The sequence below is a fragment of the Paramormyrops kingsleyae genome, chromosome 4, assembly GCF_048594095.1.
Source record: "Paramormyrops kingsleyae isolate MSU_618 chromosome 4, PKINGS_0.4, whole genome shotgun sequence".
Lineage (NCBI taxonomy): Eukaryota > Metazoa > Chordata > Actinopteri > Osteoglossiformes > Mormyridae > Paramormyrops > Paramormyrops kingsleyae.
The window spans coordinates 13,317,984-13,339,049 of record NC_132800.1 but is presented as its reverse complement, the minus strand read 5'-3'; the positions used below and the strand labels follow the sequence as shown (position 1 = coordinate 13,339,049).

The window sequence follows — 21,066 nt, the reverse complement described above, 5'->3', positions numbered from 1 at the left end:
GCCTTCCCTTACAAACCCAACAGATGCACCCTTTTCCCAATTAGGACAGTTGTTTGACTGGTGCCAGGTCAGCGTGTTCCATAGTATGTTTTCCCTAGTATACTTCCTCTCATGAGTTTTCCAGAACAACAACACACTCTCACCCAAAGCCCAGGACAAAGTGTTGTTCCCACTCCCCCAAATGTAACAACATCTAAACCTAAGGTCCATCCACAATCCCAGAATGCAACAATATCTTCTTGCCTAAGGTCTAAGACAAAACATTAACCCCATAATTGGGACAAAAATAAGAATTGGGACACACCTCTTAATGATTGAATTCAGGTGTTTTACTCATTGCCATAGGTGCATAAAATAATGTAGTTGTCACGCCCCGCTCCGTCCGCTCCCGATGTGTGCCACGCCCACCTCATTACCTCCTGTTTTCACCCTGATTGTTCTCACCTGTGGCTCGTTCTCCGTGGCATGTCTTGTGTATTTAGTCTTTGTCTGAGTCTGTCTTCGGCAGACTCACCATTAATGTTGCCTGTCGTGCTTCCCCGGTCCTGTTTTCCCAATAAATCCCCGTTTGTTCCGTACGTTCTGGCTCCGATCGCTTGCTTTCCTGCTCGCTTGCCCGCGATCGTGACAGAATGGTGAGTCTCTTGAATAAGCTCAGCGCTACTGGGGAAATCCTCCCCATGGAGGAGGAGGTGATCCGATGGACGGACCAACTCGATCACCACCCGGATCCCGAAGCCCGCCGGCTTGTAGACAGCTGCTGGGAGCTCCTCGACAGGAGGTTCCACACCGGCGAGGAACAACTGCTCCAGCAGGTGGGCGACAACCTGCAGCAGCTGAGGGAGAGAGCGGCTGTTTGGCTACCCCACCCGGGGTATGCCACCCGGGAACCGCCCCCCGACTCGCTACCGGCCACCTTCCCGGTCTCCAAAAGGACTGGGAATAAAAAGCGCAAGACTGAGCTTCAAGCGGCTTCTGCCGCTCAAACCCCGCTTCTTCCAGTAAGTTCCGGCCGGCGGAAGAAGAAGAGACGACGGGGAAAGGGAGAAGACGCCGCCCCGTCTCTCTTCCTGGGAGCCTGCTCTCTGCTCCCCGCCTGGGAGCTACCCAGGGAGCATGACAGCTCACCGCCCGCCTGGGATGACATCGCCTCTGCCCGCCTTGCCAGCTTCCACGCGGAGAAGCCACCTCCGCTGGAGGCTTATTCTTACCGGCCGGAGCGTCTGGGGCACGGCGGCATACGCGCCGTTAGAGACGGCATTCCCCGGGTCTCAAGAGCCCTTAAAGGGACAGCGCCGACGTGCTCGGCATCCCTCCTGCCGGCTCCGGACCTGCCGGCAGCACTGCCTGCTGCTGCTGCCGCCGATCTGCCCGCGGCTGCGCTGCCTGCTGCCGCCGCCGATCTGCCCGCGGCTGCGCTGCCTGCTGCCGCCGCCGATCTGCCCGCGGCTGCGCTGCCTGCTGCCGCCGCCGATCTGCCCGCGGCTGCGCTGCCTGCTGCCGCCGCCGATCTGCCCGCGGCTGCGCTGCCTGCTGCCGCCGCCGATCTACCCGCGGCTGCGCTGCCTGCTGCCACCGCCGATCTACCGGCAGCAGCCGCCGCGATGCCAGCAGCACCGCCCGTCCTGCCCGTCCTGCCTGTCTTCCCTGCTGCAGCTGCTGCCGCTCTGCCTGCGGCACCGCTTGCTGCAGCTTCCGCCGCTTTGTCAGCGGCACCGCCCGTCCCATCTGACCCGCCGGTCCTGCCTGGCTTGCCTGCCGAGGCGGCCCCTGCTGGCCGCGTGGAGGCTGCGCCTGCCGAGGCGGCCCCTGCTGGCCGCGTGGAGGCAGCGCCCGCCGAGGCGGCCCCTGCTGGCCGCGTGCTGGTGGCGCCCGCCGAGGCGCCCCCTGCTGGCCGCGGGGTGGCGACACCCTCCAGGACGCCCCCTGCTGACCACGAGACAGCGGCGCCCGTCCTGCCGGCACCTGAACTGCCTGTCTTGCCTGTCCTGCCGGCACCTGAACTGCCTGTCTTGCCTGTCCTGCCGGCACCTGAACTGCCTGTCTTGCCTGTCCTGCCGGCACCTGAACTGCCTGTCTTGCCTGTCCTGCCGGCACCTGAACTGCCTGTCTTGCCTGTCCTGCCGGCTCCTGAACTGCCTGTCTTGCCTGTCCTGCCGGCTCCTGAGCTGCCTGTCTTGCCTGTCCTGCCGGCTCCTGAGCTGCCTGTCCTGCCGGCTCCTGAGCTGCCTGTCCTGCCGGCTCCTGAGCTGCCTGTCCTGCCGGCTCCTGAACTGCCTGAGGTGGCCACGGTTGCGACCCCTGCTGACCACATGACGGCGGCGCCCGCCGAGGCGCCCCCTGTTGGTCGCACGCCCGAGGTGCCTGCCAAGGCGCCCCCTGCTGGACACACGCCCGTGGTCCTGCCTGAGGCCGCCTCTCCCGCCCTGCCCGCGGCCCTGCCTGCGGCCACGCCCGCGGCTCTGGCTGCCCCGCCTGCGGCCACGCCTGCAGCCCTGACTCCCTCGCCCTTACCCCGGCAAGGCCGACGCCCCCAAGGACCCCGCCTTTCAGTGTCCCGCAAGGGACGGGGACACAGGCGTCGGGCCCGGGTCCCGCCCTCCCTGCCCCCTGGCTCGCCCGTTCGGCCCCTGGCTGTGGCTCGGTGGCTGCCTACGGGTCCTCCGGCTCGGGGTCGGCGGTCTCCTCCGGGTCCCCCCCTGGATCCTCGGTGCCGGTCCTCGGTCCCGCCTCCGGGTCCTCGTCGGCCGCCTCCGGGCCCCCCTGCTCCGGCTGGGCGTCGGACGGCGCCTTCGCCGGCTTCGGCTGCGCCTCCGCCTGCCGCGGCTTCCCCCTTTGGCCGGCCTTCACTGGTGTTCCCTCCTGCTCCCTCCGTGTCCCCTCCGTCACTCCCTCGTCCCGTTCCCTTGGCCCCTGGGTGGTCCCCTCCTGCTCCCTTCTCCCTCTCCCCTGCGGCCCCTCCGGCCGCTGCCTGTCGCCCGCCTGGGCTCCCTTCTGCTCCCCTGTTTCCGCCTCCGTTTCTCTTTGTCCCGCCTGTCTCTGCTCCTGGTCCCTTTGTTCCTCCTCCGTGCACCCCTGGCCCCTTCGTGTCGCCTGTGGGTGTCCCCGCTGGGTCTCCTTTTTCTCTTTGTCTGTCTGTTTTCCCCGTTCTCTGTCAGGTCCTGTCCTTCTTCTCGTCCCTCTTTCTGTTTTGTTTCTCGGTCTTGTTTCCCTGGTCTTGTTGAGGGTTTTGTTCTTGTCTTTCAGGTCCTGTTCCGTCGTCCCGTCCGTCGCCTCCTCCCGGGCGCGCCCGGTGTGCGCGCCTTTGGGGGGGGGTTATGTCACGCCCCGCTCCGTCCGCTCCCGATGTGTGCCACGCCCACCTCATTACCTCCTGTTTTCACCCTGATTGTTCTCACCTGTGGCTCGTTCTCCGTGGCATGTCTTGTGTATTTAGTCTTTGTCTGAGTCTGTCTTCGGCAGACTCACCATTAATGTTGCCTGTCGTGCTTCCCCGGTCCTGTTTTCCCAATAAATCCCCGTTTGTTCCGTACGTTCTGGCTCCGATCGCTTGCTTTCCTGCTCGCTTGCCCGCGATCGTGACAGTAGTCAGGTTTACAAACATTTGTGAAGGTATGGGTCATTTTGAAGAGCTCAGTGAATTCAAACGTGGTACCGTCATAGGATGCCACCATTACAATAAGTCAGTTTGCGAAATTTCTTCCCTGCTTGATATTCCATTGTCAACTATAAGTGGTACTATTGCAAAGAAGCAGCATTTAGGAACAACAGAAACTCAGACAGGAACTGACAGACTGTGTAAAGTAACAGCAGGGTTGCTGAGTGCTGAGGCTCGTAGTCTGTAAAAGTCTCAGTAACCTCAGACTCAGTAACCTCAGAGTTCCACATTTCCACAAAACCTGTTCTGGGAGCTTCATGCTAGCCTCACTTCATCAAGCGTCAGATGGTGAAGATTATATGTCTGGGCCATGTTAACCTGCTGAAACTGTATAATGACCGGAACCTAACTGTGTGCAGAGGTTAAGCCTGCAGTTGTGCTGAAGTCTTTATCTGCTGGTGATGAGTTGATGCCCTTTCTAAAGCAGTTTCTCAGGATGTCTCCATTGATCAAGTTGACTCTGCAGCATTTGTGACCAAGCTGGATCTCTTGAAGGGCAAGTCCCTTTAACACCTTGCAGTCAAGAGTTGTTGGCAATTGTGACACTTGATGACCATATAAGGTCATTGCATTTTTGCATTTGGGGTGTGGAATTCTCCAGAAACAGTCCAGTGCCTGGTTAATGAGGTTTTGGAAAGAGTCGGTGGTTGTGAGTCTTACTTTGATGATTTGGCCTTGGTGAAATACTTGGGTAAAATTCTTGGTCAAATTTGTCCCATAGGAACTAAGATATAGGCCATTGTAAATATCCTTGTTCCTTAGAATGGCAGATTACTATAGGAGTTTTTGCAAAGATTTCGACTAGTATTGCTGCTCCATTGAGTAACTTGCTTAGGCCAAAGGTCCCTTTTGTTTGGACTGAGGCCTCTCAATCAGCCTTTGAAAATCACCAAGCACTGTTGAGTAGCGGTCCTGTGTTAGCCACCCCTGCTTTTAGCAGACCCTTTAAACCAGACGTTGATGCAAGTGAGGCTGGGCTAGGAGTCATCCTACTCCAGGACGATACCTTATGGGTCGAGCATCTCTGGTTTCCTCTGGTTCTCTACTTGTGGTCTATACTGTTCATAACCTCTTTGGTTATTCTAAACAACATGGAAAATGCTAATCAGTGCTTAATGCACTGTAGTTGGCTTCCACAGAGTTATGAGTTACAGTTCTACCATATTTGGGGATGGGGCAATGTGCTGGCGGATGCCCTGTCTAGGTAGTAAGTGTTTATGCACACCTGCATTGCCACACGGGTGGCGGTTTGTTGTGTTCTAGGTTGGATTAGAGTAATCTTAAGGGTGGATCATATGCCTGTGCACCTATGGTTCAGTGTTTGCACTGGGGGGTGGGGGCATATAACTGCCATACAAAAAAAGAGCACAGGTGACGTGTCTTCTGTTTGTTGTGGACTGATGCCACCCCACCCTCATAGTCAATAACTTTAACCATTGCCTGTTATTGCTTGACTCACCTGTGGTCTGTTACACTGTGCAGACATGTCTCCTGCTCATTGCTGCCACCTGTTGGTTACCTGTAAAGGACCTGGCCACGTGAACCATTCTATGAGATTCTAACAATAATATCTTGTGATGTCTTGGTCCACAGTCCACTGATCCAGAGGGAAATACACTCTACACAGGTTGAGTATTAACCTCCGTCCATGTTTGATAACCACTTTATACAGGTCAGGGAGCATATCTCAGGAAGCATAGGGCACAGTTTTATATATTTATATAATATATATTATGTATAATGCCTTTTAAATATATTCATATTTGCATAATGGTAAATAGACATTTATATAAAAGTAGAGTACAAAAACAGCAACGTCAACTGCAAAAAAGTTCAAATTTATTAGCTTGGCAAATTTTAACTGGGAAAAACACAGAAATCGTTTTAAAAGTTATCATTTACCTTAAAGCAGTCACTGTTAATTATTCAAACATGTAGCTGAATTATTTGAGGAGAGCATGTGGCTCAGCTGGCTTTGGCAGAATAGTCACATATCTGTGGGTCCTCGCAAGGCCCTGAAACAGCCCCCCCATTCCCCCAGCTCCATGGGCGCCGCTGCAGGTGGCCGCCCTTCACTGCCAAGCCTGCTCTCATCTTAATATCTGTTTTTACGTAAGTGTCAGGCAGAGCAAGATGGGGTAGGCAAAAATTTCCCCACAGGGATCAATAAGAAATCAAAACAAAAAAACAAAAGTCACTATTATTATTATTATTGCTTGGTAAAAGAGGTGTAATTACTGAAATTTTACAGATTTTACTCACTCCAAAAAATACAACTCACTATGTAAAAAATTAATTGTTTACAAAAAAAAAAGATCATTTGTAATTGATGGAATTAGTTATTATAAATAATTTTCTAAACAAACTAAACCTTCTATTAGTATTTAAAGGAAACATGGCAGTAGAATAGAATAGAATATATGTACGTATACAGGTGAGAGCAAACGTGGGAGTCATTGCACAGGATCCTAAAATTCACATAATTTTCTATAAGTGCATTGATTGTTACTTTTATTTCCAGTTGCAAATCACCTAAACACATAATGCCTGCTCTGTGATGGACTGACATCCCATCCAGGGTGTCCCTAGTGCTGGAGGACACACCTTGGCTTGATCTGTGCACTGATCTCCTGGAATCACTACCTGCTTCTGTCTTTATAATCCCAGATGGCGCAGTTATAGGGCTCAATGGGGTAAAATGAAGGTCCATTCTGTAGTCGGCAGCAAACTGTTCATAGCCATTAACCATGTTTTGTAGTATTAGTCATTTAGATAATTGTTTTTGGGATACTTTTAACAGCCTGTTAATCTTGTCAGCACAGTTCGACTGTACTCCCATGGAGATAAAACCCAGGATAGAGGGGCTCAGTGAATGTGGTCTGGACCCTGTGCAGGAGGGTCACTGTGTCAGAGATGCTGTAGAAGGACAGAGTTCCTGCCCTGAGATCCAGGTACACTCCTATCCTAGGGGAGGGGGGGCCAGATACTGCAGTTTCTACATTATTGTGCCGGAATGAGTAACTGGAGCCTGAGCAGTACAAACGCCAGGACTTGTCATTGAATCCAAGCCCACTGTTGTTACCCACTCCTTTCCTGTCGATCCCTTTATATGTGACGGCTATAGCAACCCATCCCCCGCTCCACTCAACCTCCCAGTAGCAGCACCCAGTCAGACCCTCTGTACACAGCACTTGTTGGAGTGAGTCAAACCTCTCCTGGTGACCAGGATATGACTGTATCTCTCTCTTCCATGTCACCACTCTGTTCCCCTCAGACAGATGGAGGTTTCTGTTTGCTGTGTTGGGGTCCAGAGCGAGTTGACAATAATCTGATGGAGGAGAAGATCAGAAGGTGATGGTTTGGTCTCATTCACTCCTTATATTAAACAAGATCGTGTGCTTTTGGGTATGTTGTAATGCTTTGAAACATAAAGCTAATTTATGTAGTATGTTAATATTCTGTAAAGATTTTTCATCATATGTAATAGAATTTCTTATCTTTTTGAAAAATACATTTTAGAGGAAGTAATTTATAATATCACTGAAAAAAGCCTTTAGTAAATGTTTTTCTCTCCATTTTTAAATGATAATATTCTCAACATGGACACCTCACAGAACAACCTCATAAGCACAATAATATTAAACATCAGCAGTTGTGTTGCAAACAGATTCAAAGGCTCCTGACATAAACAGCTCATGTAAATGTGAAAGACCAGGAGGCAGCAGGAGAGAGAAAGAGAAGCTCCACTTGCAGAAGAAAACGAAACTCAATAAAACACACTCCACCTCATACAGGGAGAGAGAAGCGTGTGTGTGAACAGACTCACATTGTAAAAATTCTGCTCTGGTCCTGGGCACTAATACTGATATGATGGTGTCTTTGGTAACTAGGAGGAGACAGAGAGAAACAGGGATGTGAGTAAAAGGAATTTACTTGTGGGAGATGGACTTCACTCACTGTGGAGACACCAGCAGTATTATTACAGTGGGGACAACTTTACTATGTGGGATAACATCAGGCAGTTTAACAAGCCACTAATCATTCTACATTAAACATATTACATATTGTTGATGTATTTAATTTTGAAGAATCGTGATTCAGGTTTTGCAGCCTGTAGAAGGTGGAGCATTTTTAAAGCTTTTCATAAAGATTTAATCTAATGAAATCTTAATAATGCTGACTACTGCATACTCTCTCTGCGTGGTTTATATCAACATGTACAGACTGGAAAACATATTTTTTTATTAACCTGTATGATGGATCTCTGCCGTTTTCTTTTCGCAAACATTCTCCAGTTGATCCTTCAGCTCAGAAACCACCTTCCTCACGTTCTCAAAAGAGCGGCATGGACTGACGGAGATTCTGGGTCCAAATCCAGCTTCAGAGGTGACAGGAAGACCCTGGCAACTCTACAGACACACAGTCTGATTAAACAGCTTCATCGAAACAAATGTGTATTGTAATCAGATTAAAAAGGGTTATTGATTTCAGACAAGCGACAAACAATTTGAAATACCAAAGAAATCATACATCCATTTGAATACTATGGTTCTTATATTGTCAAAGTAGCTGTTCTGTTACCTGGAGGAAATGGATGTGATCCTCTGTGTGTGAAAGCTGCTCCAGCTCAGAGTGTCTCCTCTTCAGTTCATCGATCTCCTGCTTCAGTCTCTCCATGTGTCCTTCAGCCTGACTCACTGCAGCCTTCTCCTGATCTCTGATCAGCTCTGTCACCTCAGAACATCTTCTATCAATGGAGCGGATCATCTCAGTGAAGATCCTCTCGCTGTCCTGTACTGCTGACTGTGCTGATCTCTGTTGGTGACACAGGGAGCAGAGGACAGTAAATTACAATTGGCCCCTTTTGAGACTCCAGAGAGCCTCATTGTACAATAGTGATGTGAGCTGACAGGAGGTATAAAAACAGCACAGGGCTGGGGTTTGGAGCGTCACGATGCTGGAAGCCTCAGGTACTGAAACCCAGCCAGCACTGATTGGAAATGATCACTCATTAAGCTCATACACTGTCAGCTGCAGGGATTTGGCAGAGACTGGTGGCTGTATGGGGCAGGTTGGTTGTCACCATTGGGTCTCAGTTTAATTGGTGACTTTTTGGTGTTTCTTCACATTATACTGGTATATGAAAAGTTGCTTCTGGGTAACAGAAATACCATTTTATGGCTGTTAGAGAAAGACCTTTGGTTCGTTCAGCTCTCCTGTTCAGTGCCTTTGTCCCAAACCTACGCTAGAACCCTGACTCATTATAACCCATAGTAACCTTAATTTACCTTAAAGGACTCAAGTCACCCATCTGTGGAAGAACCTCAATTCACACCTGAAGTGGTTCTTACAAGCCAGCTGTTATCTTCTCCTCAGGTTCATACTCACTGTGATTGAGGCCACAGCCTCTCTCAGCTCCTGTAGCTCCTTCTCTCTCAACTGAATTCTCTGCTGAAATTTCTTCTGCACTTCGCCCATTTGTTTCTACATGTAGCAAAACACATGATAAAATGAATTTATTAACAGGGATAACATTTTAACCATCCTGTGCAGGGTGGACCACAGCCTTGTGCCCTATGCTGCCCTGGAAAGGCTCCTGACTCTCACTGTGACACTGACCGGGTGGTTAGGAGATGGATGGATGGATGATATTCTTAAATGATTTATTCTTGCTGTATTTATTCAGGTGCAGCTATATTATTCACTGTTTAAAGTAGTTTTCAGTATGAATTCAATCTGAACTTTTTAAACTTCTTCACAACATTTTCACGCAGTCAAGGGGTTGAAAATTTCCCCCTAATCAGTTATAGCAGATTTTCAGTACCACGTTATTTTTGGAGACATTTTCTTTTGACTTTACCAAAGCAAACTTGATTTCTGTGTCTTCAAATCGCATATACTGTAGTCACAAATACATAGACAGAAAAATGTATGCAAGAAAGTTGCTTGTCTAACCTGTAACTCCTCCCTTCCTGTAGCAGCAGAGACTGTATCATGGCCTCTGTGTTTATCCATCGTACAGAGATAACAGATACACTGCTGGTCGGTGCGGCAGTAGACCTCCAGGGGTTTGTCATGGTGAGAGCAGACCTTGTCCTGCAAACAGCTGATGGCATCAATGAGCTTGTGTTGTTTTGTGTGGTGGAGTTTATTGTGAAGTTGCAGGTCAGTGTCACAGTAGGAGGCCAGACACACCAGGCAGGACTTGACAGCTTTGTGTTTTCTCCCAGTACAGATGTCACACTCCACATCTCCAGGTCCAGCATAATGGTCAGCAGGAATAGTTGCTTGTAGTCCAGTATTCTTCAGTTTCTCCACCACTTCAGCCAGCATGGTGTTTCTGCCCAGAACAGGCCTGGGTGTGAAGGTCTGTCTGCACTGGGGGCAGCTGTAAACTCCAGCATGATCCTCCTGATCCCAGCAGCTCTTAATGCAGCTCATACAGTAACTGTGTCCACAGGGAATAGTCACTGGATCCTTCAGTAGATCCAGACAGATTGGACAGCTTAACTGGTTCGGATCCAGTGCTGAACTGGCTTCTGCCATTTTATCATGAACACTGATAGGTTTCAGTTCGTTTTCTTTCACAGTCGTCTGTGTGAGAGTGGGAGGAAGTTCCTGCTTCTCAGGCTGCAGTAGGTGTGGTTTTGGACTGAGGCCAGACTGAGGAGAGCAGACTGGGCAAACACTGGGGTTGGACTCTAAAACAGTACATTATATAAATTATTTACCTAAAACCTGTGTCTCTAGTTTTTATTTAGAACTGTTATTGATATTTTCCCCCAAACAAGCTACAATCCATCAGTTTGATGTTCTCTATAGAAAGCAGCTAGAAGGCAGAATGGTAGAAGAGAGCAGTTATATTAGGACTGAATCTCTGTGTCTGTTTAGATGCTGTTTCAACTTGTTATGTCCTTCTTGATTCTACAAACTGGATGATTAAAGCAGCTGCTCTTGCTTGCTGGATTATATATTAAACAACTATACACATGATGGATTGTACTCACACACTACTAGCAGCCAAGCTCGCCTCCAGCTAACTTCCCGATCCACCTGTGCACACATCAAATCCGCCCATGATGCACCAGTGTAACTTACCAATCCTATCGTTACATCCCTCTTCTTCTGCTTGAAGTGAAATCCTTACACTGTAACTAAAAATGAACATCACCATGTCTTCTGTAGCCTCCTGAAAGAAATTACAGTTTTATAATTCAGTAAATGTGGGATCTCTTGTCTGGCTGTGCTTTTAGTTTTTAGTTTTCTAATCACTGTACTTGACTTTGTGTCTGGGAGGTAATCAATTTCCCAGAAATACGGAATGTATTTATCAGATAGTCTCTGTCTTTCGTAAACAAGTCAATGCCTACTTTTAGCCCATGGTCTGCTTGTAATCTCATGAGAGTATAGTGTCTCTTTTTGCTCTTTTGTACCTGAAGACCTACTGATGTTAAAGACCTACTGATGTTAAATTTTATAATAAATGCCTTCAAATGCTTGTTCATACCTTGCCGACAGACACATTCCCCGGATCTCCTGAGACATCCCTCAGTCCCCAAATGTGAGGAATGGATGTTCTGAATGATGTAGCCCCTGAATACTGTCCAATCCTGAAACTCAGCTCCGTCTGAAAGGAATAATAATGCCCAGTTTCTACCCGTGTGTCTCTCTTATTCTGTGGCCACCGTCACCTCATGCTGTTAATCAGTGTCTGCAGTTTTGCGTCTGCGTCTGCAACAGAACAAACTGCACTTAGTCTCTCTGCTGAGATTAGAACATAGTCTACCATTCTGTGTCCATCCCTGTTTCAGCTTTGGGGCCCTCTGGCAAGTTTGCTTTGCTCTAAGTGTCTGCTAACAACATGGCGTTTCCTGGAACATAATTGACACTGGCATCATACCTCTGGAATTGCCATAATTATACTGATGGAATTTCTCCACACCAGAATCTATGACGAGACTCTCTATTTCTGTTTAGGCATACAGTGGCCCCTTCCAGTTTGAGCGAGTGCTCTGCTCCTATATGCTACGGGTTTACCTCACTGGCATCGCACTGCAACCACAGCTGTTCCTCAGGACTATATTACCTTAAGACTGATACATTTGCTGTGTTGTGTTTCAGTCTAGTGAATGCATCCTCATGCACTGCAGACTAATCCCACGTAGACTCTATGTGTGTGAGCTGTGTCAGAATCTCACAGTTATCTAAAAGGTGTTTATATAACTTTGACCAATAGTTCACCATGCCTACCGGTCTCTGGACGCCTTTCACATGCGCTGGTCATGGCATCTCCTTCATGGCACGCACTTGTTCAGGATCCACTGTGCGTCCTTCAGCAGTAAGAAGATGCCCTATGTATGGTACTTCCAGCCTGTCACTGTCTCCTGTAGCCAGTACATCATCTGCTATGATGTCTCTGCCAGGTAAGCCCTCCAGTACTTGGGTTAGCTTATACTGGAAACCTTCTGGTGCTGGGCTAATCCCTATCGTCATCCTTAGCCAATAAAATATGCCGAATGGAGTGGCAAAGGTGGTGAGATACCTGGATTCCTCTGCCAGTTGCACATGCCAAAATCCATGCTTGGCATCACAAACTGTAAAGACTTTAGCTTTTGACAAGTCTGGTGAAATGTCTTCTATGGTTGGCAGGGGGAAAAAGGTAAGTTTTAATGCTCTATTTAATGTTGCGGATCTATGTAGATTCTGGGCGTGTCATTCGATTTCTGCTCTCCAGAGGCATAGTGACCTTTTGCCATCTACAGGACATGTTTTTGTGCTGCCCCTGTCCTCCAGCACAGGGTTACCACCTGCCTGGGTTTCCCTGAACATGTCCTCTTTTTGGGGCCCTGTCCGAATGTCCAGGCCGTTTTCCAAAAATCCGCAGTTTGTCTGCGTTTAGCACTGCAACCGGTATGACCCAGTGCTGCAAGTTACAGTGGAGAACCAAGCGAAGGAAAAGACGCCAATTTTCAGCAAACGTCAGTCACTCTGAGTGAGCCTCTTGCCTTCGCTTCAAGCAAGAAAAAACTGAGTCCAAATCTCAGGGTTGATAAGGTAAAAATCATATTTAGTAGTGAGACGATGCAATATAGCGTGACAGAGTGCTCTGCATAACCTGGGTGTTTGCACACCCCCCAAAAGAAATGTCCGCCTTTCAAGACCTTCTTCCACATGGTTGGTCACCATATAGCATGTCCATCCTTGAATTTCCTCTTGCAACCTCCAATCTTGCTTAGTAAGTACATACATAATGATTACATGATTGATTAATCACCTATTGTTCTATCCTTACATGTTGTTTGTACTGACAGTGGTTATACTGTGATATACCTGTGACATCCTATAATGATGGAAAGCACTTCATATTATTACCTCAAATTATGGCAAACAGGATAATAGGTCTTTCCTCCCAAATGCTCATGCACTGTTCACCAGTATCACGACAGCCTTCCCTTACAAGCCCAACAGATGCACCCTTTTCCCAATTAGGACAGTTATTTGACTGGTTCCAGGTCAGCGTGTTCCATAGTATGTTTTCCCTAGTATACTTCCTCTCACGAGTTTTCCAGAACAACAACACACTCTCACCCAAAGCCCAGGACAAAGTGTTGTTGCCACTCCCCCGAATGTAACAACATCTAAACCTAAGGTCCATCCACAATCCCAAAATCCCAGAATGCAACAGTATCTTCTTGCCTAAGGTCTAAGACAAAACATTAACCCCATAATTGGGACAAGAATAAGAATTGGGACACAGCTCTTAATGATTGAATTCAGGTGTTTTACTCATTGCCATAGGTGCATAAAATAATGTAGTCAGGCTTACAAACATTTGTGAAGGTATGGGTCATTTTGAAGAGCTCAGTGAATACTGTCATAGGATGCCACCATTACAATAAGTCGGTTTGCGAAATTTCTTCCCTGCTTGATATTCCATTGTCAACTATAAGTGGTACTATTGCAAAGAAGCAGCATTTAGGAACAAGAGAAACTCAGACAGGAACTGACAGACTGTGTAAAGTAACAGCAGGGTTGCTGAGTGCTGAGGTTCGTAGTCTGTAAAAGTCGCAAACACTCTGTTGACTCAGTAACCTCAGAGTTCCACATTTCCACAAAACCTGTTCTGGGAGCTTCATGCTAGCCTCACTTCATCAAGCGTCAGATGGTGAAGATTATATGTCTGGGCCATGTTAAATCTGCTGAAACTGTATAATGACCGGAACCTAACTGTGTGCAGAGGTTAAGCCTGCAGCTGTGCTGAAGTCTTTATCTGCTGGTGATGAGTTGATGCCCTTTGTAAAGCAGTTTCTCAGGATGTCTGCATTGATCAAGTTGACTCTGCAGCATTTATGACCAAGCTGGATCTCTTGAAGGGCAAGTCCCTTTAACACCTTGCAGTCAAGAGTTGTTGGCAATTGTGACACCTGATGACCATATAAGGTCATTGCATTTGGGGTGTGGAATTCTCCAGAAACAGTCCAGTGCCTGGTCAATGGGGTTCTGGAAGGAGTCGGTGGGTGTGAGTCTTACCTTGATGACTTGGCATTCGGCTATGGTGAAATACTTGGTCAGGTTTGTCCCATAGAACATAAAACTTGCAATCTTTCAATCACAAGGGCGTTTCCCTAACCGTTAAGCCACTACTGCCTTAGGAACTAAGGTATAGGCCATTGGAAATATCTTTGTTCCTTAGAATGACAGATTACTATAGGAGTTTTTGCAAAGATTTCGATTAGTATTTCTTCTGCATTGAGTAACTTGTTTAGGCCAAAGGTCCCTTTTGTTTGGACTGAGGCCTCTCAATTAGCCTTTGAAAATCACTAAGCACTGTTGAGTAGCGGTCCTGTGTTAGCCACCCCTGGTTTTAGCAGACCCTTTAAACCAATCGTTGACACAAGTGATGCTGGGCTAGGAGCCATCCTACTCCAGGACGATACCTTACGGGAAGAACATCTCTGGTGTCCTCTGGTTCTCCACTTGTGGTCTATACTGTTCATAACCTCTTTGGTTTTTCTAAACAACATGAAAAATGCTAATCAGTGCTTAATGCACTGTAGTTGGCTTCTACAGAGTTGTGAGTTAAAGTTCTGCCATATTTGGGGATGGGACAATGTGCTGGCAGGTGCCCTGTCTAGGTAGTAAGTGTTTATGCACACCTGCATTGCCACACGGGTGGCGGGTTGTTGTGTTCTAGGTTGGATTAGAGTAATCTTAAGGGTGGATCATATGCCTGTGCACCTATGGTTCAGTGTTTGCACTGGGGGTGGGGGCATATAACTGCCCCACAAAAAAAGAGCACAGGTGACATGTCGTCTGTTTGTTGTGGACTGATGCCACCCCTCCCTCATAGTCAATAACTTTAAGCATCGCCTGTTATGGCTTGACTCACCTGTGGTCTGTTACACTGTGCAGACATGTCTCCTGCTGATTGCTGCCACCTGCTGGTTACCTGTGAAGGACCTGGCCACGTGAACCATTCTATGAGATTCTAACAATTATATCTTGTGATGTCTTGGTTCACAGTCCACTGATCCAGAGGGAAATACACTCTACACAGGTTGAGTATTAACCTCCGTCCATGTTTGATAACCACTTTATACAGGTCAGGGAGCCTATCTCAGGAAGCATAGGGCACAGTTTTATATATTTATATAATGTATATTATGTATAATGCCTTTTAAATATATTCATATTTGCTTAATGGTAAATAGACATTTATATAAAAGTAGAGTACAAAAACAGCAACGTCAACTGCAAAAAAGTTCAAATTTATTAGCTTGGCAAATTTTAACTGGGAAAAACACAGAAATTGTTTTAAAAGTTATCATTTACCTTAAAGCAGTCACTGATAATTATTCAAACATGTAGCTGAATTATTTGAGGAGAGCGTGTGGCTCAGCTGGCTAAGCCTGACTTTGGCAGAATAGTCACATATCTGTGGGTCCTCACAAGGCCCTGAAACAGCCCCCCCATTCCCCCAGCTCCATGGGCGCCGCTGCAGGTGGCTGCCCTTCACTGCCAAGCCTGCTCTCATCTTAATATCTGTTTTTACGTAAGTGTCAGGCAGAGCAAGATGGGGTAGGCAAAAATTACCCCACAGGGATCAATAAGAAATCAAAACAAAAAACAAAAGTCACTATTATTATTATTATTGCTTGGTAAAAGAGGTATAATTACTGAAATTTTACAGATTTTACTCACTCCAAAAAATACAACTGACTATGTAAAAAATTCATTGTTTACAAAAAAAAAGATCATTTGTAATTGATGGAATTAGTTATTATAAATAATTTTCTAAACAAACTAAACCTTCTATTAGTATTTAAAGGAAACATGGCAGTAGAATAGAATAGAATATATGTACGTATACAGGTGAGAGCAAACGTGGGAGTCACTGCACAGGGTCCTAAAATTCACATAATTTTCTATAAGTGCATTGAGTTTTACTTTTATTTCCAGTTGCAAATCACCTAAACACATAATGCCTGCTCTGTGATGGACTGACATCCGCTGGAAGACACACCTTGGCTTGATCTGTGCACTGATCTCCTGGAATCACTGCCTGCTTCTGTCTTTATAATCCCAGATGGTGCAGTTATAGGGCTCAATGGGGTAAAATGAAGGTCCATTCTGTAGTCGGCAGCAAACTGTTCATAGCCATTAACCATGTTTTGTAGTATTAGCCATTTAGATAATTGTTTTTGGGATACTTTTAACAGCCTGTTAATCTTGTCAGCACAGTTCGACTGTACTCCCATGGAGATAAAACCCAGGATAGAGGGGCTCAGTGAACGTGGTCTGGACCCTGTACAGGAGGGTCACTGTGTCAGAGATGCTGTAGAAGGACAGAGTTCCTGCCCTGTGATCCAGGTACACTCCTATCCTGGGGGAGGGGGGGCCTGATACCGCACTTTTCTCCCCATTGTGCCGGAACGAGTAACTGGAGCCTGAGCAGTACAAACACCAGGACTTGTCATTGAATCCAAGCCCGCTGTTGTTACCTCCTCCTTTCCTGCTGATTCCTTTATACGTGACGGCTATAGCTACCACCTGCCCGCTCCACTCAACCTCCCAGTAGCAGCACCCAGTCAGACCCTCTGTACACAGCACTTGTTGGAGTGAGTCAAACCTCTCCTGGTGACCAGGATATGACTGTATCTCTCTCTTCCATGTCACCACTCTGTTCCCCTCAGACAGATGGAGGTTTCTGTTTGCTGTGTTGGGGTCCAGAGCTAGTTGACAATAATCTGATGGAGGAGAAGATCAGAAGGTGATGGTTTGGTCTCATTCACTCCTTATATTAAACAAGATCGTGTGCTTTTGGGTATGTTGTAATGCTTTGAAACATAAAGCTAATTTATGTAGTATGCTAATATTCTGTAAAGATTTTTCATCATATGTAATAGCATTTCTTACGTTTTTGAAAAATACATTTTAGAGGAAGTAATTTATAATATCACTGAAAAAAGCCTTTAGTAAATGTTTTTCTCTCCATTTTTAAATGATAATATTCTCAACCTCACAGAACAACTTCATAAGCACAATAATATTAAACATCAGCAGTTGTGTTGCAAACAGATTCAAAGGCTCCTGACATAAACAGCTCATGTAAATGTGAAAGGAGGCAGCGGGAGAGAGAAAGAGAAGCTCCACTAGCAGAAGAAAATGAAACACAATAAAACACACTCCACCTCATACAGGGAGAGAGAAGCGTGTGTGTGAACAGACTCACATTGTAAGAATTCTGCTCTGGTCCTGGGCACTAATACCGGTAGGATGGTGTCTTTGGTAACTAGAAGGAGACAGAGAGAAACAGGGATGTGAGTAAAAGGAATTTGCTTGTGGGAGATGGACTTCACTCACTGCAGAGACAACAGCAGTATTATTACAGTGGGGACAACTTTACTATGTGGGATGACATCAGGCAGTTTAACAAACCGTCAATCATTCTACATTAAACTTATTACATATTGTTGATGTGTTTAATTTTGAAGAATCGTGATTCAGGTTTTGCAGCCTGTAGAAGGTGGAGCATTTTTAAAGCTTTTCATAAAGATTTAATCTAATGAAATCTTAATAATGCTGACTACTGCATACTCTCTCTGCGTGGTTTATATCAACATGAACAGACAGGAAAACATATTTTTATTAACCTGTATGATGGATCTCTGCCGTTTTCTTTTCGCAAACATTCTCCAGTTGATCCTTCAGTTCAGAAACCACCTTCCTCACATTCTCAAAAGAGCGGCGTGGATAGACAGAGATTCTGGGTCCAAATCCAGCTTCAGGGGTGACAGGAAGACCCTGGCAACTCTACAGACACACAGTCTGAGTAAACAGCTTCATCGAAACAAATGTGTATTGTAATCAGATTAAAAAGGGTTATTGATTTCAGACAAGCGACAAACAATTTGAAATACCAAAGAAATCATACATCCATTTGAATACTATGGTTCTTATATTGTCAAAGTAGCTGTTCTGTTACCTGGAGGAAATGGATGTGATCCTCTGTGTGTGAAAGCTGCTCCAGCTCAGAGTGTCTCCTCTTCAGTTCGTCAATATCCTGCTTCAGTCTCTTCATGTGTCCTTCAGCCTGACTCACTGCAGCCTTCTCCTGATCTCTGATCAGCTTTGTCACCTCAGAGCGTCTTCTCTCAATGGAGCGGATCATCTCAGTGAAGATCCTCTCGCTGTCCTGTACTGCTGAGTGTGCTGATCTCTGTTGGTGACACAGGGAGCAGAGGACGGTAAATTACAATTGGTCCATTTTGAGACTCCAGAGAGCCTCATTGTACAATAGTGATGTGAGCTGACAGGAGGTATAAAAACAGCACAGGGCTGGGGTTTGGAGCGTCACGATGCTGGATGCCTCAGGGACTGAAACCCAGCCAGCGCTGATTGGAAATGATCACTCATTAAGCTCATACACTGTCAGCTGCAGGGATTTGGCAGAGACTGGTGGCTGTATGGGGCAGGTTGGTTGTCACCATTGGGTCTCAGTTTAATAGGTGACTTTTTGGTGTTTCTTCACATTATACTGGTGTATGAAAAGCTGCTTCTGGGTAACAGGAATACCATTTTATGGCTGTTAGAGAAAGACCTTTGGTTCGTTCAGCTCTCCTGTTCAGTGCCTTTGTCCCAAACCTACGCTAGAACCCTGACTCATTATAACCCATAGTGACCTTAATTTACCGTAAAGAACTCAAGTCACTTATCTGTGGAAGAACTTCAATTCACGCCTGAAATAGTTCTTACGAGCCAGCTGTTATCTTCTCCTCAGGTTCATACTCACTGTGATTGAGCCCACAGCTTTTCTCAGCTCCTGCAGCTCCTTCTCTCTCATCTGAATTCTCTGCTGAAATTTCTTCTGCACTTCGCCCATTTGTTTCTATATGTAGCAAAACACATGATAAAATGAATTTACTAACAGGGATTATATTTTAACCATCCTGTGCAGGGTGGACCACAGCCTTGTGCCCTATGCTGCTCTGGAAAGGCTCCAGACTCTCACTGTGACACTGACCGGGTGGTTAGGAGATGGATGGATGGATGGATGGATGATATTCTTAAATGATTTAATCTTGCTGTATTTATTCAGGTGCAGCTATATGATTCACTGTTTAAAGTAGTTTTCAGTAAGAATTCAATCTGAACTTTTTAAACTTCTTAACAACATTTTCACACAGTCGAGGGGGTGAAAATTTCCCCTTAATCAGTTATAGCACATTTTCAGTACCACGTTATTTTTGGGGACATTTTCTTTTCACTTTACCAAAGCAAACTTTGATTTCTGTGTCTTCAAATCAGATATAGTCACAAATACATAGACAGAAAAATGTATGCAAGAAAGTTGCTTGTCTAACCTGTAACTCCTCCCTTCCTGTAGCAGCAGAGACTGTATCATGGCCTCTGTGTTTATCCATCGTACAGAGATAACAAATACACTGCTGGTCAGTGCGGCAGTAGATCTCCAGGGGTTTGTCATGGTGAGAGCAGACCTTGTCCTGCAAACAGCTGATGGCATCAATGAGCTTGTGTTGTTTTGTGTGGTGGAGTTTATTGTGAAGTTGCAGGTCAGTGTCACAGTAGGAGGCCAGACACACCAGGCAGGACTTGACAGCTTTGCATTTTCTCCCAGTACAGACGTCACACTCCACATCTCCAGGTCCAGCATAATGGTCAGCAGGAGTAGCTGCTTGTAGTCCAGTCTTCTTCAGTTTCTCCACCACCTCAGCCAGTATGGTGCTTCTGTTCAGAACAGGTCTGGGTGTGAAGGTCTGTCTGCACTGGGGGCAGCTGTAAACTCCAGCATGATCCTCCTGATCCCAGCAGCTCTTAATGCAGCTGATACAGTAACTGTGTCCACAGGCTGTAGTCACTGGATCCTTCAGTAGATCCAGACAGATTGGACAGCTGAACTGGTTCGGATCCAATGTGGAACTGGCTTCTGCCATTTTACCACAAACACTGATAGGATTTAGTTTCGTCGTCTGTGTGTGAGAGTGAGATGAACTTCCTGCTTCTCAGGCTGCAGTAGGTGTGGTTTTGGACTGAGGCCAGACTGAGAAGAGCAGACTGGGCAAACACTGGAGTTGGACTCTAAAATAGTACATTATATAAATTATTTACCTAAAACCTCAGTGTCTATTTAGTTTATATTTAGAATTAACTATTTTATAAGTCCTAGCATTAAGCGTTAAAACTGTTTTAAAAGCCTTAGTATAAACACCTCCTTGACAGCCTGGTGGGAATTTTTAAAAATAACATTTTTTTTGCCAGATATTTGCCAGAAAAAGAAAACATTGAACTTTCCATTATGGTACGATAAAGGGATTAGAAATCTAGAACATGTCATTCAAAACAGGAAATTTATCCCATTTGATGAACTTGTCTCAAAATATGGAATTAGCAACAATAAATTTCTTGAGTATGAGTAAGTGATATCCATTATTCAGGCAAGGTTCAATCCTAATCAGCTTAATTTAGAAATACCTCCATGGGTACTCGAATTTTTAAATCTCTCTTGCCCCAAATTATTATCAAAAATGTATAAGTTATTGTCAAAAATTTTCACAACCTCAAAATGAGATCTATCCATCGAACCAGAGCAAAAGTTTTGGAAACAAATATGTTTAAACACCTTCAAAATGACTAAAAGACCCAACTTACAGCTTATACAATACAAAACTCTCCATAGAATACACTACACAGGACAAAGTGTGACGTTCAGGCGCGGTGCGCGGAACGGGGAAGCAGGAGAGGGACGCGTAGGTCTGGGGAATACGGGATTTAATGGGAAAAGGGTGCAGGGACATGGGACAGGCAACGACAGGTAACACTACACAGAGAGACTTTAATGACGGATCTAGGGAGAGAGACTGAGTGTGGACTTAAATACAAAGGATAAA

General features: G+C 46.2%; 1 protein-coding gene across 1 annotated transcript; it reads right to left on the bottom strand.

Moving 5' to 3' along the window:
- Positions 1–6,061: 6,061 nt before the first annotated feature.
- On the bottom strand, positions 6,062–20,112 carry LOC111852670 (uncharacterized). The gene is made up of 13 exons (XM_072711650.1): positions 19,522–20,112; positions 18,951–19,046; positions 18,144–18,377; positions 17,812–17,971; positions 17,391–17,450; positions 16,398–16,905; positions 16,164–16,230; positions 9,614–10,252; positions 9,047–9,142; positions 8,240–8,473; positions 7,908–8,067; positions 7,485–7,544; positions 6,062–6,986 (listed from the first exon to the last, which is right to left on the bottom strand). The coding sequence occupies exons 1-13, from the start codon at positions 20,110–20,112 to the stop codon at positions 6,472–6,474; spliced, it is 3,420 nt and encodes a 1,139-aa protein (XP_072567751.1). The 3' UTR covers positions 6,062–6,471.
- Between the last annotated feature and the right edge of the window lie 954 nt (positions 20,113–21,066).